At 51.9% G+C, this 18,591-nt stretch overlaps 1 protein-coding gene across 3 annotated transcripts in view; it reads right to left on the bottom strand.

Moving 5' to 3' along the window:
- The window catches only part of GGTA1 (glycoprotein alpha-galactosyltransferase 1 (inactive)), a 57,523-nt gene that overhangs the window by 25,540 nt on the left and 13,392 nt on the right, over positions 1 to 18,591 (bottom strand). For all 3 annotated transcript variants that reach the window (XM_047830056.1, XM_047830053.1, XM_047830054.1), the window contains exon 2: positions 2,343 to 2,459. In XM_047830056.1, coding sequence (XP_047686012.1) covers positions 2,343 to 2,347 — 5 coding nt within the window. In that variant the 5' untranslated portion in view covers positions 2,348 to 2,459. The remainder of the gene's footprint in view (positions 1 to 2,342; positions 2,460 to 18,591) is intronic.

Below are 18,591 nucleotides of genomic sequence, written 5' to 3'. Positions count from 1 at the left end.
CACCAGGAGCTCCTGGTGCCGTGGCCCGTGTGGATTCCTTGACGCGATGACAGCATGGCGGGAGCACCAACCCGCACGTGTTGAGCCCCGAGGCTGACTTACTCAGAAGCTGATGAAGCCTGGGTGTCCTGCCCCCTTGCAAGCCTGGGCCTGACCTTCTGTTGCGGGTGGCGGGTGGGTCAGGAAGGCCTCCTAGAGGCAAAGAGTGCTGCCGCTGTCTGAGGGGATCATTCCAGCCTTGGGGCCTGTCCTGGGGCTGCAGGTGGGGCCGGGGGACTGAACCCACTACCTGCCCACCCACCTGGGTCCCAGTAACAACCTGCCCCACAGGCGCCCTGTTGGGCACCCAGGAGCGCCCCCCCTTGGGTCCCAAGAGGAGGGGCTCGAACCCCATGCAGCTCTGCGCCAGCTGAGGGGCCACCTCGCGCCCTACCCCTGCCCCATCTAGGATCAAAGAGCTGGGTTCTCTGGGTGAGAAACAGCCGAAAGATTTACAGATGCGTCACCACCAACACTAAGTTGTGAAGCTGGAAGAGACATTTCTAAAGTCTCAGTGATAAGAAGGAAGGTCGATTCACCAGGCCAGAGGCCAGACGGATTCGTCTCCCTTTGGTCTCTATTGAAAATGATACTGCAGAATCATCCTAACACAAAGAGGCCATCCAAGACTATGCAGCCAAACGATGACAGGTGCATTAGACAGCTAAGCACTACTAATGGTTTTTATGGTGTTTTCACGTCATTTTATTATGATGTCATTTTCCTGGGTCTTTTCCTGTTTGAAGTATTTGTCAGTTTTTGTTATTTGCTGTGGTATCTCTTCTCATATCCTAGTATTCACTTCCATGCCTAATACTGTGGGTGCAACTCTGCCTTCTGTCTCTTGAAGACGGCTCTGAAAATGGAATAAACTTCAGGCCCTTGGACGCTCCCCAGAGGAACTAGGTCAGGCCCCAGGCCAAATGTTTTCCCAGTAGTCTCTCCGCTAAGCCCCACGGTTACCCTGTGAAGTTACTCTAGTGTCATCCCCGTTTTAAAGATAGGAAAACAGAGGGGCGCCTGGGTGGCTCAGTCAGTTACGCGTCCGACTTCAGCTCAGGTCATGATCTCGCGGTCCGTGGGTTCAAGCCCCATGTCAGGCTCTGTTGCTGACAGCTCGGAGCCTGGAAACTGCTTCGGATTCTGTGCCTCCCTCTCTCTGTGCCCCTCCCCTGCTCACACTCTGTCTGTCTCTCTCGAAAATAAAGAAACATTAAAAACAAATTTTAAAAAAAGATAGGAACGTAGAGGCTCAGAAAGGTTAAGTAACGTGCCCGCTGTCACACAGCATAGACCAGCTTGAGCCTCGGCAGGCGCCTGCTGTGTGTCGGCTGGGGCCTTCCTCGCTCCCCGCCCCCCTTGTTCATCCCTCGTCACGGCCAGAGTCCAGAGTCGTGGCTTTTGGTGGCGGAGACTGAGGTTTAACACAGACTGAGGTTACTGCGTTCACCCAGAAGAACTGGGGTGAGGGGCGGTGCTGACTTTGAAAAGCAGACCCTTGGCCTCGCAGGCCCAGCTCTTGGAAGGGGGTGGTGCTGGGGGGTTCCGGAGGGGAGTGCCACTTTCTCCGCACCCCCTGCTAAAATGGTGGGCATCACAGGGAAGAGCTCCCCATTGGAAGAAACATGGTGCAATTTGTGGGGAAAAAAAATATATATGTAGAAAGCTGCTTCCAGTGATGTTTTCCATTATGAGGGTCAGAGTAAACACAGACGGAGGAAACAAAGAGTCAGGTCTCAGACTAAATACACAGCTAATTGTCGCTCCAGCCATCACAAACGGAACAACCTGTTCTCTGAAGTCCATCTTGTGGTGCCTTTTCTTGAATCCCCTCCAGGAAATCTGAAGCCTGCATCCAGCCACCTTTTCCTTACTGCCTGGCTCCGGAGTTACTGTGCAAGGGTTTTTTTCCAAGAGAAATAAGGTAAACGAAGTGTCTGCACTGCCCTGAGGGGGCTCTGCCTCAACGTCAGCCCAGAGCCCTCCTGCCTCCGCATCGTCACTCTGAATCCTGTAGAGAAAACCCCAGGCCGTGGCCACACCAGCCAGCCACAGCCCCGTGAGGTCCTGCCAGGGGGAGGGAGCAAAATAAAGCAGAACTTACAGTGAAACCTCTGAGCCAGCATCCCACCAGCTCTTGCTTCTAGACGGGGGAGAGAAGGACTTTGTCTTCTTCCAGAACTACTGAGGGCACCAGCAAGAGGGGCAGGGGAGAAGGAGGTTCCTCCCTGCCAGACCCTGCTCGCAACTCCCCCATGGACCCCGACAAGGCAGAAGTAAATCATTCCAGCATCTCGACATACCTCATCGTCTGCTTCTCTCCCCGCAGAGTAAAAGGCAGAACAACAAAGTTCTATTGAGCTCCGCTCTGCAGAAGGAGGCAGGGCCGGGAGGAAGGGGAAGGTGCTGTGTTCCAACTCCTGTCAAAAGAATAAACAGCTGTTTCAGGAAGGGGGGCGGGGGGGAGACAGATCCCGTAGCAGCCAGGGGCTTTGTTCCTCGCTGGCCCCAGGAAGTGGGCTGTTTATCAGGCCTGTTGACTCCGAGGTACATGCCAAGGCAGAGACGTCTCTCTCTGGGCCCACGAACGGCCCGGCCTCCCTCCCCGGGGGGAAACTACAGGCCCAAACTAGGCCTGGCGTTGGAGGAGGCAAGGCCACCACCCTTCAGAGGGACACACAGGCCGCCCACGTCACCCACTCCTTGGCAGAAATGGGAACTGTTCTGAATCCAAACAACCCCAAGTAACTACTATAAGGAACAGCCAATGAGAGGTCTAAAAAAAAAAAAAAAAAAAATGCAGGGGTGGGTGGGGTGGGTGAAGGAGAGAGTCCTCAAGACTCTAGTCGAAATGCCACCTGAACGTTCCTCAAGGTTGAGCCTCTCCTCCACATCTTTTGAACCTCGGAAGTTGTTTTGTTTGAACACTATTTTTATAGAATGTTATGAGATCTCCCGCATCGAAAACCGAGCTATAAGAACTTTAAAAGGTCACGGAGGCCCAACCCTGCGCTTTGGCTGAATAATGCTTAACCCTTCCCACACCCACCTCCTGCTCCTAAAATAGAATTTTCCAGCTGGAAAGGACCTTAGAACAGTGGATTTCTCAAACGTCAAAACAGCTAGAAACTTTTATAAAAAAAAAAAAAAAAAAGAAAAAGAAAAAAACCCACAGGAAGTCATTCTCAGAACCCCACCGTGCAAGATGGAGCGTACAAACTGCTTTGGCCGAAACAGGGAAAGGAAGCGCAAAGAGCCCCCCGCCCCAACCCCGGCCCTCCCGAGGGGCCCCACACCCCTCACCTCCCGCGAGGATAGTCTGGCAACCCCAGACTTAGGAGAGGGGGCCAAAGTCCAGGAGCCCCACCAAGCGATGCCTCATCCAGCCACTTGCAGCTTGCTGTTAACAAAATCTCACAGCCCCTCCTCTGGGGGCCTGAGTTGTTTGACCACAGCGTTCAGCACCTGAAGTTCCAACAACATGCTTAAATCTAGTAAAGCTGAACAAAAGCGCACCTGGCAACCCATCACTGCACTGTTGGTCTGGACACCACGGCAAATGTGCATAAGCCCACCAAGAGACGCAGACCAGGACGTTCACGGCAGAGCAAAAACTGGAAACAACCCCAAAGACGATCATCAGAGCAGATCGGTAAGGTCCTAGAGCGGGATTCCAGGCACAGCAATAAGAATGAGCCAGCTGTAGCTGTTAGCAGCCACGGGATGGATCTCACACCCATCATGTGCAGGGAAAGAAGTCTTGGATGAGTCCCTTTATGTAAAGCTCGAGAACAGGCAAATCCGTCTGTGATGCTGAGATTCGGAAGGGGCCCAGAGAAGCTCCTGTGGGGCCGGTCATGCTGCTGCTTAAGTTGGGTAGTGGATACACAGGGGTGTCCACTTGGTGAAAATTCATCACAAATGTGCCTTTTCTGTGTGAATGCTAAGAACAGAAACCAACAGAAAACTTTCTGCTGAAAACTGCCTTATCTGCCTTATTCTGTCTTCCCCTGACCCTGGCTTGAGGGCCACAGGCCCTACTTTTTCCTTCTTTTGGGTTCCCCGCCACAAATACCAAGCATCACCGAGCACCTCCCTACAGGTCCAGGGAGGATTTGCTGCATTACACGATCTAGAAATCTGGAGCGATGGTCAGTGCGAAAGGTAAAGATAGCAGAGCCTAGACGCTAAGATAAGCCGGTCCTTTTCACAAGCAAACGCCTCCCACAGGTCAGAAGGGGCTCCCGCTTCACGATTTGCAAAATCAGCCTCTCTCGGTGATCCTCGGGGTCACCCACAAAGCGGTCGGGGAGCAGAAGGAGGCTCTGGGAGTCTCAGTGATTTGCTCAAGGTCCACAGCGGGACCTTGAGTCGGAGGAGCTGTGCTTTCTCCCCTAAGCTGCCTCCAGCGGGGAACACTCAGCAGGCTGGTGGAGTTAGAGTCTCCAGGCTGGTTAACCACAGCTCGACACAGTGTGCAAACCTAGAAGGCAGAACGTTTAACTTCTAAAGATCCAAGATGGTTTTCCTCCTTCCCTGACACAGTCATGCTCAGACCCTCAAAACAAAGGGGCACACACTTGCGGTCATTCCTTAATCGAGAGGCAGAGAACCTAGCAAATGAGCCTCGGACGTGCTAATCAGAGGAGACCAGAGGCTGCATGGGTAAGGGCTCACCACCGGGCCGGCTGGGCTGGCTAATCTCATCATCCGATGGTCGCTAGGGCTCCTTCCAGTCCCGGCAGCCCACGAATCTATCAGTTAGAGGCCAGCATTCAGTACCTGTCCACTGGCCACACCTCAAGGCAGGATGGCAGGGCCTCAGAGTTGTGGCCAAGGTGGCTGTAAGCCCAGGTGTGGGAATCCCTGGCTTTGCATCCAAGACCACTTCCGGTTGGGAAAAACAATGAAGGTCAAGATCCTGCCCGCAAGGACGAGGTATTCTTGACAAAGAACAAAAAGGCTGCAGGTTGTCAGCGTTTGATTCATCCCAAATTTGTCACAAAAGACACTCTTGCTTGTAAGCGACAGAGCCAGTTGGCTGGTTTCTCCGTCCATGTCAAGGATAATCATCCTCCCTCACCTCGTGGGGTGGGTGAGGGGCTGTAGAGAGTGGTGGTTGTACAAGTACAGACTCTGGAGCCAGGCTGCCTGGCTTTGAGTCCTAGCTCTGCCCCCTATGCTGTGCAATCCTGGGCGACTGGCTTAACTTCTCTGTGCCTCCATTTCTCCATCTGTAGCCAGGCACCATGAAATGAACCACAGGCGAGGGAGTGAAACGGTAAGTGTAAGGACCTCTCTCCAGCAGCCTGCCCGGGAAGGGCTGGAGAGAGGGTGCCAGCTGGTGGGGCCGGCTGAGGATGGAAAACCTTCCTGGGACAGAGCCGAGGAGAGAGAGGGTTTGAAGATTCAGAAAAGGGGCAGGACAAGCGTGGAAGAGCATCCTTGTGGGAGGATCGAGGGGTGCCCCTAGGACAGGCAGAGGTGCTTCCGTTTGTGCAAAAGCAAAGGAGACAGGGTGCGTGGGCTGGTGATAAGTTTTGGGGGACACGGGCAGTCGGGAAACTGACAAGCTCCAATCCGGAGTGGCTAAGGGTGGAGGACGGAGTGGGTGGGTGGGGAGAAAGGAGCTGGAGGGCCACACAGAGTCTTATCACCAGGAGTCGGAGCCTCACCACACCGAGGAATCTGCATTTCATCCTGAGGGTTCTGGGGAACCCTTCAATGACATTAGGCAAGAGAGTTACTGATTTGCTCTGCAGAGTGACTTGGGCTGCAGGGCGAGGGTGGGCGGGAGAAGGAAAATCTCCAGCCAGGGAGACCCACGGGGAGGCTGCTGGCCCATGTCCTGGTGAGATCGGAGACCTAGACGGTGGAAGTTGCTGGAAGATAAGAAAGCACCAGCTGTCTGAGATAAATGAAGGAAAGGGCACCTTGAGAGCTTGGATTACATGAAGTAAATTCTCCCTCAACTTCTCTTAAGTGTCAGCCTTGTCGGTGAGCAACTCCCGGATTTAAAATGACTTTATCGGGGCGCCTGGGTGGCACAGTCGGTTAAGCGTCCGACTTCAGCCAGGTCGCGATCTCGCGGCCCGTGAGTTCGAGCCCCGCGTCGGGCTCTGGGCTGATGGCTCGGAGCCTGGAGCCTGTTTCCGATTCTGTGTCTCCCTCTCTCTCTGCCCCTCCCCCGTTCATACTCTGTCTCTCTCTGTCCCAAAAATAAATAAAAGTTGAAAAAAAAAAATGACTTTATCTTCATAGGTTCCTTATTTATCTTTTAAATATCGTTCTTCTCCTCCCAGAATGTCAAGTCCATGCGCAGATACTTCCGTATGTTTTGGCCCAAAGTGAAAGTGCCTATGACATCAGCCCATGCTCAATGCGGCCCTGTAGGCTACGACGCATGCCTGGTCCACACGCTTGGCACCTGTGTGTTCAATACATGTTAACTATTCCAAAAATGGAAGGCAGTGATGAGAGCAATAATCGCAGTGAGCAGTAGGGTGAAGAGAGCGAGGCAGACGTGGGTGTCGTTCCTGCCCCTCCAGGCGTGGACCTGGGGTGGGCAGTGCGGGCCCAGGATGAGTGTCTGCACGAAGAGTTCGGCGATCCGGGTGCTGGCTGACGTTGCAAACTCTGCAAGTTCTGGGTAAATGGCGGAGTGAAACGATGTTCCTACTAAAGAATGGTGTGTAAGGTTGGGAGTGGGGGGAACCGGTGAGCCCCGTTCTAGACGCATTGGGTTCGAAGAACCTGCTGGAACCAGCTCAGCAGCGAGGCTGGGAGGAGTCTGATTTGGGAGTTGTCAGTACGCAGGCAAGAGCGGGCAGGTCCGCTGGGTGCTGAGGCAGAGGAAGCACAGAAGACAGAGAGGGGCGTCCCTAACAGGCACTGCCCTGAAGCCAGGGGTGGGGGTGGAGGGCACCGCAAGGAGGTAGGGGGTGGAGCCAGGAACAAAAGGAATCATGGGGGCGCCTGGGTGGCTCAGTCGGTTGAGCGTCTGACTCTTGATTTCAGCTCAGGTCATGATCTCATGAGTTCGTGAGTTTGAGCCCCGCGTCAGGCTCAGCGCTGACGGTGCAGAGTCTGCTTGGGATTCTCTCTCTCCCTCTTTCTCTCTGTCCCTCTCCCTCCCTCTCTCTCTAAGTAAATAAATAAACTTTAAAAAAAAAAAAAAAAAGGAATCACGAAAGCCAGACACAGCCAGTACAGCCAAGAGAGCAGCGTGAGGGCTGCGAGCTGAGTCTGGGGAGCCCGTCTGGATTCTCAGCTCGGCGCCACGCTCCCATCTGACCGCCTCTGAGCCCCTCCCCTCCCCCCCCTCCCGCCTAGGGAGGAGATGGCCACAAACATGTGCGTGGGCAAAGCTGCTGCTCTCCGAGGCTCCCAGGGAGTGCCAGGCAGGGAGGTTCTGTTCCCAGCTCTGCCTCCGACTCCAGGCAGCTCTCCTGGAGGGTGCACGGTTGTTTCCCACGCCAGCTCCCGCCTCCTGGCAGACGAAAAGCCTGGGCTAGTGTCTCTTACTCTGCATTGCATCTGGGGGGTCTCGGCACCCCTCAAGGCCTGCCACGGACCCTGGCTGCAGGCCTCTGCACAGGGGTGGCTGGTGCTTTCAGACAGAAGGGGACACAGAAGGGGAGGCCCCAGCCTGTGGGTGGAGGAGGGGCCCTCTGGGTAGGAGGCCAGAGCCAACAGGTGTGCCTAATCCAAGGCTTTATCTGGCTGCGATCAGAGCATCAGAACCGCTGAGAGGCAAGTTCCACGCGGCCTTCTCCTCCCTCGGCCACCACGGGAGGCCCTGGAACCAGCAAGGAAGCATTTCACAGGCAGAGAAGGGAATGTTTGCAGGCCTGTCTCCGCCTGGGTCCTGTTCTCCCTCCCAGGGCAGAGCCTGTCTCTCAGGGGGCCGGCTTGAGTCCCGCCCCACTGTGTCCAGCTAGCCCAGCCTACCTCCCAAAGGTGGCCACCCATTTACGGCATCCACACCAGGCAGCCCCTGCTTGGAGGCTTCTAGTGGCGGGAACTCTGCCCCATCTCTACGCTTCCCTGATTCTAAGGCACATCTTTTCAGTGTGGAACTGATCCCTGCTTCCCAGAACGTTATCACAGCAATAAAGGCCACCATTCATTTACATACACCATTTCACTGGACCCTTTCTGTGGTCAGCGACGATCCTCTCCATCTCGGCCAGGGAGCCGAGGCTCAGAGGTTGAGGAACCCGGACAAGATCACGCAGCCAATAAGCTCTGCCTGTCCGTGCATCCGCGTCTTCCCCGCTGAACCTGACAGGTCCTCAGAGACAGGGCTGCCGACCCTTTCCTCCGCACACCCCATCTCCCCTGGCCATGCCACCAGCATTTATTCCATCAATAGACATTTGGGGGGCACTTCTTCGGAACCAGGCACCGCATTGGGACGGGGACACACGCCGCACAGAATGAATGAGACCCACTGCCTCCACTTTTCAAGTCCGAGTCTGCTGAGAGGGACACGTGTGTCCACAAACGCCCAGATGCCATCTGTAGATGTCAGCTACTGCCATCAGACTACCCAGGCTGGCCCTCACACACGTCCACCAGCCGAAGTCAGGGCTCCTGACCACATCAGGGTCCCTCTCCTGTTGCTTTATTCTGTTTTTACCGTCCTCCTATTTCCACTACCTGTGCTTTGCCTTTCTGCAGCCTTTGCCTTTGCCTGGTGTGGGCAAGAAAGGCCCTGCAAAATCAGGGTGACCATTCACACTGCTTTCCCTAGGACGGTTCTGGTTTATATCCGTCGGGGAGCAGTTAACAGGTTGATGTTTTAGGGTCCCCTCGCACTTTCAAAAGTGTGCCAGTCCGGAGGATAAATCATAGGGTCACTATGATGTAACGCCTGTTCAATAGAATAAAGAGAGTTCAATGACGTCCTCTTCAAGATCCTTTCCAGCTAGGATCCGGGGCTTGTGTTTACCACCTGCTGGTCCCTTAGGATCCCCCTCTCCAGCGCCCAGAGTCTTTCCTGCAGCTGCTCAGAGTCCCTCCAGGTGTCCCTCTGCTCCACCCCTGCCCTCAACCTGTCCTGCTCAGTGCCTTGGCTGGGATCACCTCGACTCTCCCTCCTTCCTCTGTGCAGGCCAGGAGGCATTCAGAGGCTAAGAATTTACTGGAAAATCCTGAGGTTGTTTTGCCTTATTCCACCCCCCGCCCCCGCCCCAACATTAGGTTTTCTTAGGTCTCTTGTAATAAATTGGCTTGAAACTTCCAAGAATGAATCTCAAAAGGTGCGGTTCCAGGAACTCTAGCCATAAGCTAAAAAATGAAACAAAACAACTTTTAGTTGAGGTGGCTTTTTCTTCTCCTGTTCTTGGAATGAGACAGGTCTGGACTCCAATCCCAGCCCTGTTGACTTTTTTTTTTTTTTTTTTTTTGCTATTTTGGCCCTGGATAAATCACTTCACACTCTACGAGCCTCAGCTTCCTCATCTGTAAAACAGGGACGATTCCTTGCTCCTTGGGTTGTTGAAAGGATGAGCAACGATGTGTATAAAGCTCCTGGTCCCTTGCAGGTACTTAGGAAGAGGGAGCTCGTGTTATCATCACTGATGTCTAAGACACAAGGTCTGTCTCAGCCTCGTCATAGTGGTAGGAGGCAGTGTGGCACAGAGGTGAAAGCCTGCATTTGAGTGAGACAGGCCCGGCATTGACTGAATGGGTGACCTTGCGCAAATCATGCGAGCCTTCTGAGACTTGGTCTCTCTCCTCTGTACAGTGAGAGTAACATTGCCTTTCTCTTCGACCACGGTGAACGGGATGGCGCGCATAAAGCGCCAGGCATAGGGCCTGACGTTGGAATAGGTGCCCAGTAAATGGCAGCTACTCCACTCCTAATAATGATTATTCCAGAAACCTCCCCCTCACAGGCTCTGGCATCACCTGCTCTGTGTCCCCAAAGAGTGTACCATGTTCCCGTGTCCTAAAAACCACCAGCCCTTCCTTTGCGTGGGGCATTTTCAAATCTTCCCACCTGCTGGAGCCTCCCCAGCCCGCGAAGCAGGGTAAGCGCTGCTCTTTTCCACCGGCAGAGGAGGAGGCAGGTGACTTGGCCAAGGTGACTGTCCTGGAAGCTGGTTTTGGGTGGAGCCAAGGCCGTCTCCAACCTCCTTCTTCCCCGTAGGGAGTCTGAAAGTCACTGATTCAGTCAAAGTGGAAGGGAATTGTGTATTCGCTTGCTTATTCGTTCATTAAATAAGCATTTATTTCGTGCCAATATTGGCACCTACCTCGTGCCAGGCACTGTTCGGCCCACTAGGCCTACAAGGATTAGCCAATATGGCCTCTCCCTCATGGAGCGCCAGTGCAAGGCTGAGCCCAGAAACCAAGCGTCATGCCACGAAAGGCATTCTGCAACTGAGGGGAATGTCCTGAGACAGAAAAGACACAGGAGCCCCCCAACATCCAGTCACTCCCTTACTCTGAGCTGCATGGATTTCCAGCGGAATCAGAAAAAACAATCTCACAGGCCACCCTTCCCATGTGGCTGCAGGAACATCCTTACTGACCAGGGTCACTCTACTCTCAAGCATGCCCCCCAAGTCTTCTGGGCTGCTTCATTTTTCTCTTTTCTTTTTAACATGTATTTATTTTTGAGAGACAGAGGGAGACAGAGTGCAAGCCGGGGACGGGCAGAGAGAGAGGGAGACACAGAATCCCCAGCAGGCTCCAGGCTCAGATCCGTCAGCACAGAGCCCGACGTGGGGCTCGGACCCACAAACCGTGAGATCATGACCTGAGCTACAGTCCGATGCTTAACTGGCTGAGCCACCTGAGCCACCCAGGCACCCCGAGCTGCTTCATTTTCTAGATGAGGAAACTGAGGCCCCAAGGGTGATAAATGACTGATCCAGGGCCACCTGGCCATGAAGTAAGGCGACCCAAGCTGGTACCCAGGTGTCTGGCATCTCTCCAGGATGAGATGTCTTGTAACCACAGCACAGGAAATCGAAGGGCTGAGGGAGGGGCTGGAGGCTGCAGTCAACCGTCTTCTTCCCAAGTGTCCTTATCTGTGGCCAAGAAAACCCCAGAAGCCTCTGCCAGGAATGGCCACATCACTGTCCTTCCCTTTCCCCGGCTCCACTGTTCTTGAACGATCCGGGGAGGCCATGGTGGGCTTGCTGATGTGAGCACAGAGACGGTGCTGGGAAGAGGTGAGCACCGGATGGCCTGAAGCTAGCGAGGCATCCGATTTGGAAAAAACATCCTCACCGAAGCATAAACGTAAAAAGAGCTCAGGAATGGAGCAAAACCACCTAACTACGAGCTCCACTTAAGAGGCATCGCATGGGTCTGTTACGACAAATGTGACATCAATTCCCCAATCCGACCCCGTTGCCTTTGCCTTCCCCACGAATTTAAGGCCCAGAGCTCTCAGGGAGGCATCACCTGCCCTCTTCGTGGCCACAGCTTCTTCTCTGAGCTTCTGCTTTTGTTCCCCCCGAGATGTTGTCAGTTTTGCAGCCGGCTGAGAAGTGGCTTTGGGGTTTTTGCTCTGGGTGTGGTTTCCTTGCACTCACAAGGCTCTGTCTGCACGACCCAGGCTGCTAACCTCAGGCACAGAAGGGAATATCCCACTGAGGTAGTCATTAATGCTGTTCCACCAAATATGTCCAACTCTCCCCCTTCACTGTAGGATTTCATTTCCTGGGGCCCTTGGGGTCAGGGACTAGTGACTAGTCTGACCAGTATAATAAGAGCGGGCTATTCAATTGCCAAGACCTCCTAGGGCTCTTTTTTCTCTGTGCTCTAGATTACATACAAGAAGGTGTTCCATCAGGGGCGTCTGGGGGGCTCAGTTGGTTAAGCATTGACTCCTGATGTCGACTCAAGTCACAGTCCCATGGTTCATAGGATCGAGCCCCGTGGCAGGCTCTGCGTTGACAATGCAAGGCCCACTAGGGACTCTCTCTCTCCCTCTCTCTCTGCCCCCTCCCCTGCTCATGCTTTCTTTCTCTCCCTCAAAATAAATAAATAAACTTAAAAAAAAAAAAAAGAAGGTGTTCCATCAGCCTGGGTCTGTGAGTGAAGGGCACAGCCACCAGCTGGCCCAGGATGCTCATATCCATGAGAGTAGGAAATCAGCCTTTACGGGTTTGGCCCTTAGGATCTAGGGGCTGTTTGTTACTGCAGTATAACCTGCTCCATCCTGACTGATACACTGCCCATCTCACACAGAGCAGGAGCTTCTCTAGGTCTACCCTCTTCTCTGGGAAACCTTCACTGTCCTCATCAGTGAGGGCCATGCATGAACAAAGACAAGTAAAAGGGAGGCAAGAACATTTCTTTAATGTCCTGGAGAGATTTTCTCCTTAAGACCCGAAGACAGGTGAGCATTCAGCTACATTTGAAAAGAATGAGAAGGAAGTTGAGAGTGTTGTTCTCTAAGGCCTTCCCTTCCTATGAAGAAGCTGATCACTTGATAAGAGCAAGTGGGGCTGCAGCCTGAGAGCCCTCCGGGTTAGCAGCAGGTGCCGTGGACACTGGGAGGGGACACTGGCTGGGAGGTAAGGGCACAGGGTGCCAAGCAGCACTGTAAGCCTGCCGGGGTTGGCACTGAGCCAGCCACCCGGTCCCATTCCCCAGCCCGGGGACAGGGGCAGAGATGGAAACTTGCCTGATTCGTTGCAGTCAGGGATTGAACCGGCCGGGGCGGGTGGGCCAGAAAGACGAGCAGGGGGATGTGGTCCATGCAGTAAAGGACATGTGACTTAACCAATCCATCATTGGAGGAGAGGAGGTGGAACTCACAACATCCTGTACAGTAGATTCTCCTGTTACCTCATTTTACGGAGAAAGACAACTGAGGCCCAGAGAGACGGTACCGCTCGCCCAGCTCCGACAGCTAAGGGTCAGAGCCAGAACCAACCGAAGCCTGGCCGGCCCCAAAGCTTGGCCGCTACCTGGTACTCTTTTAGCCAGAAGCCACGTCACTCCCTTTTGAGCTCCTCTTAGCCCTTCATCGGGCTTTTCGTCTACACCTTAACGGCTCCTTTTAATTACTAGTTCACACAGACATACTCTCCCAACCCAGACTGTGAGCTCCTGAAGGGCAGGAATCTGTATTTTATATAATAGTTCATAACAGCAGTAGTAGCAACCACAAACGCCACTCTTTGTGCTGAACGCACACAACGTGCCAAGCTGTGTTCTGAGCACAGGACACCCACCACTCAATTCCCACGGCCCTCTGTGAAGACAGGTGCCGAAATCATCCCCATCTTGCAGATGAGAAAAGATCTCTGTTGGGCTGGGCTGAAATTCAACCCCGACTCTTAATATTTTCATAACCAGAGTTCAACTCGACTCGTTTCTTCTATAATCCCATTTATTTCATTTTATTTCTTATATTTTCAAACATTCTCAGAAGGAGTCTATGGGCTTCTCCGGATGCCAAAGGCGCCCATGGCAAAGGTGGCTGCCAGGATTCCAGAGGCAGGGTTCTGTGCCCAGCGATCCCGCAGAACCCAGAGCTCCTGGCTGGTACAGGGTAAGGGACCCTACGTCATCTTCACGCAAGGATAGGGAGAGAACAATCGCTACGTTAGCCCATCCGCACATCATAGATATCTAACTAGCATAAATACTCTGACGTCAGCAGCGTGAGCCCCTGGATAACGTTCATCGTAATAAACAAGTCACTTGTTCCCCCCGCCCAAAAAAAACACCATAGTTTTTAGTGTCCAGTGTGCTCATTAGAAAAGCATCAGCTGTGGATCACAAATTGGGATCATAGGAGGGTTTGTAGCGGCTGCCTCTGGATATAATGCTGGCTGACCCCAGGCCCAGACTATGCCTCCTTGAGGGTCGACTAGCTGGCCTTCCCCCGTTAGACTTGTTTTCTTAGCATCTGGGCACTGGCTCCGTCTAAATAGCGCTAACGTGATAGCCCATCCTCTATATGCTTACGGTTTATAAAGTAAATTGCAGGCGTCCAAACAGGCACACTGAATCACAAGCCAGGCAGAACTTTCTAGATTTCAGAAAATCCGGGCTATTATCGGACTCGGGGATAGGGCAGCCGGGGCCAACGCTCCCTGCCCAGACCAGACAGCTGTCCTCTTTGCCAGCTGGCCCGTGCCGAGTGCTGAGCCTCAGGACACCTGGTGCCAGTCCAGACACCGCTCTGATGGGCTACATGACCTTCCATAAGTTGCTATCTGATTTTTTTTATCCTCCAAATACGGGGTGTGTACCAGATCCAATTCCAGTCAATAATCACAAAGCACCCAGTGTGTGCCTGGAACTGTGGGGGATGCAGAGACCACACAAGCTTACATACTGGTCGGGGAGCCGGTGCTGGAAGCAATGAACTATTTGTTACCTGTGACGGAAAGAAGTCAGTGCGAGTAGGGATGGAAGTGATGTGTTCTGTTCTGGGGCCACAGAGGAAGGAGTAAGCCGTCTGCACGGGGCTGGGCAGCCAGGCTTCAAAGAGGAAGGGGCTCCGTTTGAACTGGGCCTCAAAGGGTGAGTGGGTGGGGAACAGCATTCAGGGTTGAAGGACAAGCAAGCGACAATGCAGGGGGCTGGAATGTGAGCACCCCACATTGCCCAGTGTGGACTGCGGAGCAAGGAATCCAGTCCTGGTGTCTCCCTACATCTACTGCCTTGGAGTCCAGAAGACTCCCCGGAACCTTATTTTTACAAGCTTCTTAAGTGATTCCAACATGCAGGCAGTAGGTGCTACATGTTGAGAAAAAAAAAAAAAAATGAATGAGTACAAGAATGAACTTGACCTCAGGTAAGTCCCTTCCAGTCCCGAGATGTCATCCCTTCTTTAAAATAAAGGCACCGGGTCAGCCTGGTGGTTTTTCAAATTGTGTTCTGGAGAACCCGTGAATCTCCCAAAGTGCCTCAGACACCACAAAGGGGGAGATGGGATGCCGAGAGAGCAGAACTCTGAGCCCCCATCCACACTTCTTTAGTTCATCTTCCCTTTTATCTGTTTGCTATTATATGCTGTGCTTCTATGCACCATTATGTTTGTATTAAAGTTTCCTTGGCTACAAAGAACTTTTTTTTTTTTTTTTTACATTTATTATTTTTGAGAGACAGAGTCAGAGCGTGAGCAGGGGAGGGGTAGGGAGAGAGGGAGATAAATCCGAAGCAGGCTCCAGGCTCCACACTGTCAGCACAGAGCCCGACGCGGGGCTCAAACTCATGAACTGCGAGATCATGACCCAAGCCAAAGTCGGACGCTTAACCAACTGAGCCACCCAGGCACCCTGGCTACAAAGAACTTAAAAAAAAAAATTTTTTTTAAGGCTTATTTATTTTTTGATAGAACACAAGCGGGGTAGGAAAAGAGAGAGAGGGAGGCACAGAATCTGAAGCAGGCTCCAGGCTCTGAGCTGTCAGCACAGAGCCTGACGTGTGGATCGAACCCACAGACCGTGAGATCGCGACCTGAGCCAAAGTCGGATACTTAACCAACTGAGCCACCCAGACACTCTGGCTACCCGGAGTAGAAAGAACTTTTAAAACTACTGAATTGGCTGATCATCCAAGAATCCCCGAAGAGAAAATTTTTAATTCCTTAAAGGCAGTTAACCTATCTTTGTTGAATATTTCTCAAACAGGTGTGGACACAGCATGGAGCCTGCTTACCAGGCTCTTTCTTTGACCACCATGATTTAAAATCTTTTGGTGTGGTCCAGAAATCAATGAGTGGAGGGGGGAAATGTGGATAGCAATGCAATAGAATATTACACAAACTTAAAAAAAGTTTTTGAAGAATAGTTAATAAAATGGAACATTAAATGAGAAAGCCAGATACCAAACTGCACAAAGGCTATGATCTCAGCTCTGGATCTAATACATCAGAATTACTGGACAAGTGGGGCGCCTGGGTGGCGCAGTCGGTTAAGCGTCCGACTTCAGCCAGGTCACGATCTCGCGGTCCGGGAGTTTGAGCCCCGCGTCGGGCTCTGGGCTGATGGCTCAGAGCCTGGAGCCTGTTTCCGATTCTGTGTCTCCCTCTCTCTCTGCCCCTCCCCCGTTCATGCTCTGTCTCTCTCTGTCCCAAAAATAAATAAACGTTGAAAAAAAATTAAAAAAAAAAAAGAATTACTGGACAAGTATGGCAGTTCCTCAAAAAATTAAACATGGAATTCTCTATACCCAAAAGAATTGAGGACGGAGACTTGAAGTGAGATCTGTACACCAATGTCTAGGCAGCATTATTCACAATAGCCAAAAAGGTAGAAACAACTCAGAAGTCCACTGATGAATGCACGGATAAACAAAATATGGTGTATACATACAATGGAGTATTATTTAGCCTTGAAAAGGAACGAGATTCCGACACCCGCTTCAACGGCGATAAACCTTGAAAACGTGCCAAGTGAAATAAGCCAGACACAAAAGGACGAACACTGGATGATGTTACTTAGATGAGGTGTGTAGTCAAGTTCCTGGAGGCGGAGAGCAGAGTGGGGGATACCACGGCCTGGGGTGCGGAGGGAATGAGCAGTTTATTGCTTCCGGGGGACAGAGTGTCTGTTTTGGATGATGGAAATGTTCCAGAGATGGACGGTAGGGATGGTTTCACAATAATGTAAGTGTCTTTAATGCTACTGAATGGTACACTCAAAAAATGTTAGAATGGTAAATTTTATGTCATGGATATTTCACCACAATAAAAAAAAAAAAATACCAGCCAGGACTAGATCGGCACGGTGACAATGGTGAATTGTGTGCGACAAGATTGTGGCCGACTAATCACTTTATTCTTTCCACTTCTCTGCATTTTCAAATGTTCTACAACGAGAATAAATTACTCCCGAAACCAGACAAACAGCTATTTAATTAAACAAATCTGGTGGGTCTCTGACACTTCCCAAAAATGCCTTGTTGTCCTTTACGTAAATGGGGGCAATACTTTATGTACTTAATACAAGGAGCCAAGTTCAAGGATGCCAGCTCAAGTATACACCAAGCTGCTCAGTCAAAATAAATGACAGGCAGACTGCCTCCCCTTTTTAAGACTAGTTGTCCTCATCTATATTTAAATAAGTTTCAAATAAAAACGGAACCAAAATAAATCTTCTAATGAGCTTCCCAAGAAGCTGTCTGGCTTGGAGATACTCAAATGCAAACTGAAGACAGAAAGAAAGCTGCAGAAAAGTGGGAGACAGCCAACGTTTTCCCCAGGACAGTAAGGCACTGCAGCTGGGGAAGTGACTTCGTCAGTGAATTTCTATCCCGTCTGCTTCTGGAAGATGTCCTTGGGTAGAAAGGATTCAGAATCCAAAAGAGTCCCTTTGTATTCACTGCAAATCCACCCCCTCCAACATCCCCCACCCCACATAAATGTTGACCAAATATTCCAAGGATATTAATGGTTGGAAAGGCAGCCAATGTGTCTACCTGCCAAGGTACCCTCCGCCCTAGACCGCCTGGGTCCACTTTTCCTGGCTCTTGGGCCCTCTGCCTGCCCACAGAGTGCTTCCTCACTGGCCATGTGACCTCAGGCAGTGTCCTTACCCAACCCATGGGAAGAAAGGCACCCACCTTGCAGGGCTATGGTAGGGGTTAAACAATGTCGCCTGTGTAAAGCGTCACTGAGATGTTGGGTGCATGGTAGGTGCTCACAAGCTTCTTCCTTTGCACCCTAGTTCACTGTTCAAGATTCACGCGTGTCTCGGTGGGACGTTGAAGAGCAGTGCCAAAGGTAGTTAATGCCGAGTGGCAGGTTTTAGAATTACGGTAGAACAGTAGGGAGAAGAGAGGCTCTTTCAGACCTGGGGTTCAAGGGTGGCCCTGGAAGGCAGGCGAAGGGAGCCCAGCAACCCCATGGAGCCCAGCTCTAGCTCCCACATTGGCCAGCATAAAGCTCTTTCATGGGAGTCTGGGTGAAATCCTCAGAGAAGGAAGATGGGCTCCATTTCACGGATGAAGAAACACAGCTCAAAAAGGCTGTCTTTTTCAGAGGCACACAGTTGGGGAATAACCAGATACAGGGTTTTCTCAAACTCCCTTGGCATGAAATGGCGGAGGGGGGGGCTGATAATTCCAGCTCTGCCACAAAGTCCTTTGTTTAGTTAGGTGCTAGTCTCTTGCCTCTCTCCTTAAAAGAAAAAAAAAAATTTTTTAAAGAAAAGATGAAGAAAATACAGGAAGAAAAATTCTTTGAGGCACTACACTAGCTTCATTTCCAATCTCTGGGCTTTGGCGTTCTCATGTACAAAATAAGGCACTTCCTGCCTCGAGACATTGCCACCGGCTCTCCCCTCTGCCTGGGACACCTTTCCCGGCCCCCTCACACCCATGCACCCTCCTTCCCATCCTTAAGCTTCAATGACAATGTCACCCCCCAAGGGAAGGCTTCCCCGTTCTATTCTTACTCTCCTTTGTAGCACCCTACGTCCTTCCGTTGGGCACTGACCCCTATTTGGACACCTAGGTGTGATTCTTTGATTGACACACATCTCTCCATGAGACGGAGATTAATTAGCTGGCAGAGAGGCGGCAGTCAATGGCATTTGTTGTATGTTGACTCAAAAAGCGAGTTCTTCT

The sequence above is a fragment of the Prionailurus viverrinus genome, chromosome D4 (genome assembly GCF_022837055.1).
Source record: "Prionailurus viverrinus isolate Anna chromosome D4, UM_Priviv_1.0, whole genome shotgun sequence".
Taxonomy (NCBI): Eukaryota; Metazoa; Chordata; class Mammalia; order Carnivora; family Felidae; genus Prionailurus; species Prionailurus viverrinus.
This window is presented reverse-complemented; position numbering and strand designations above follow the sequence as displayed.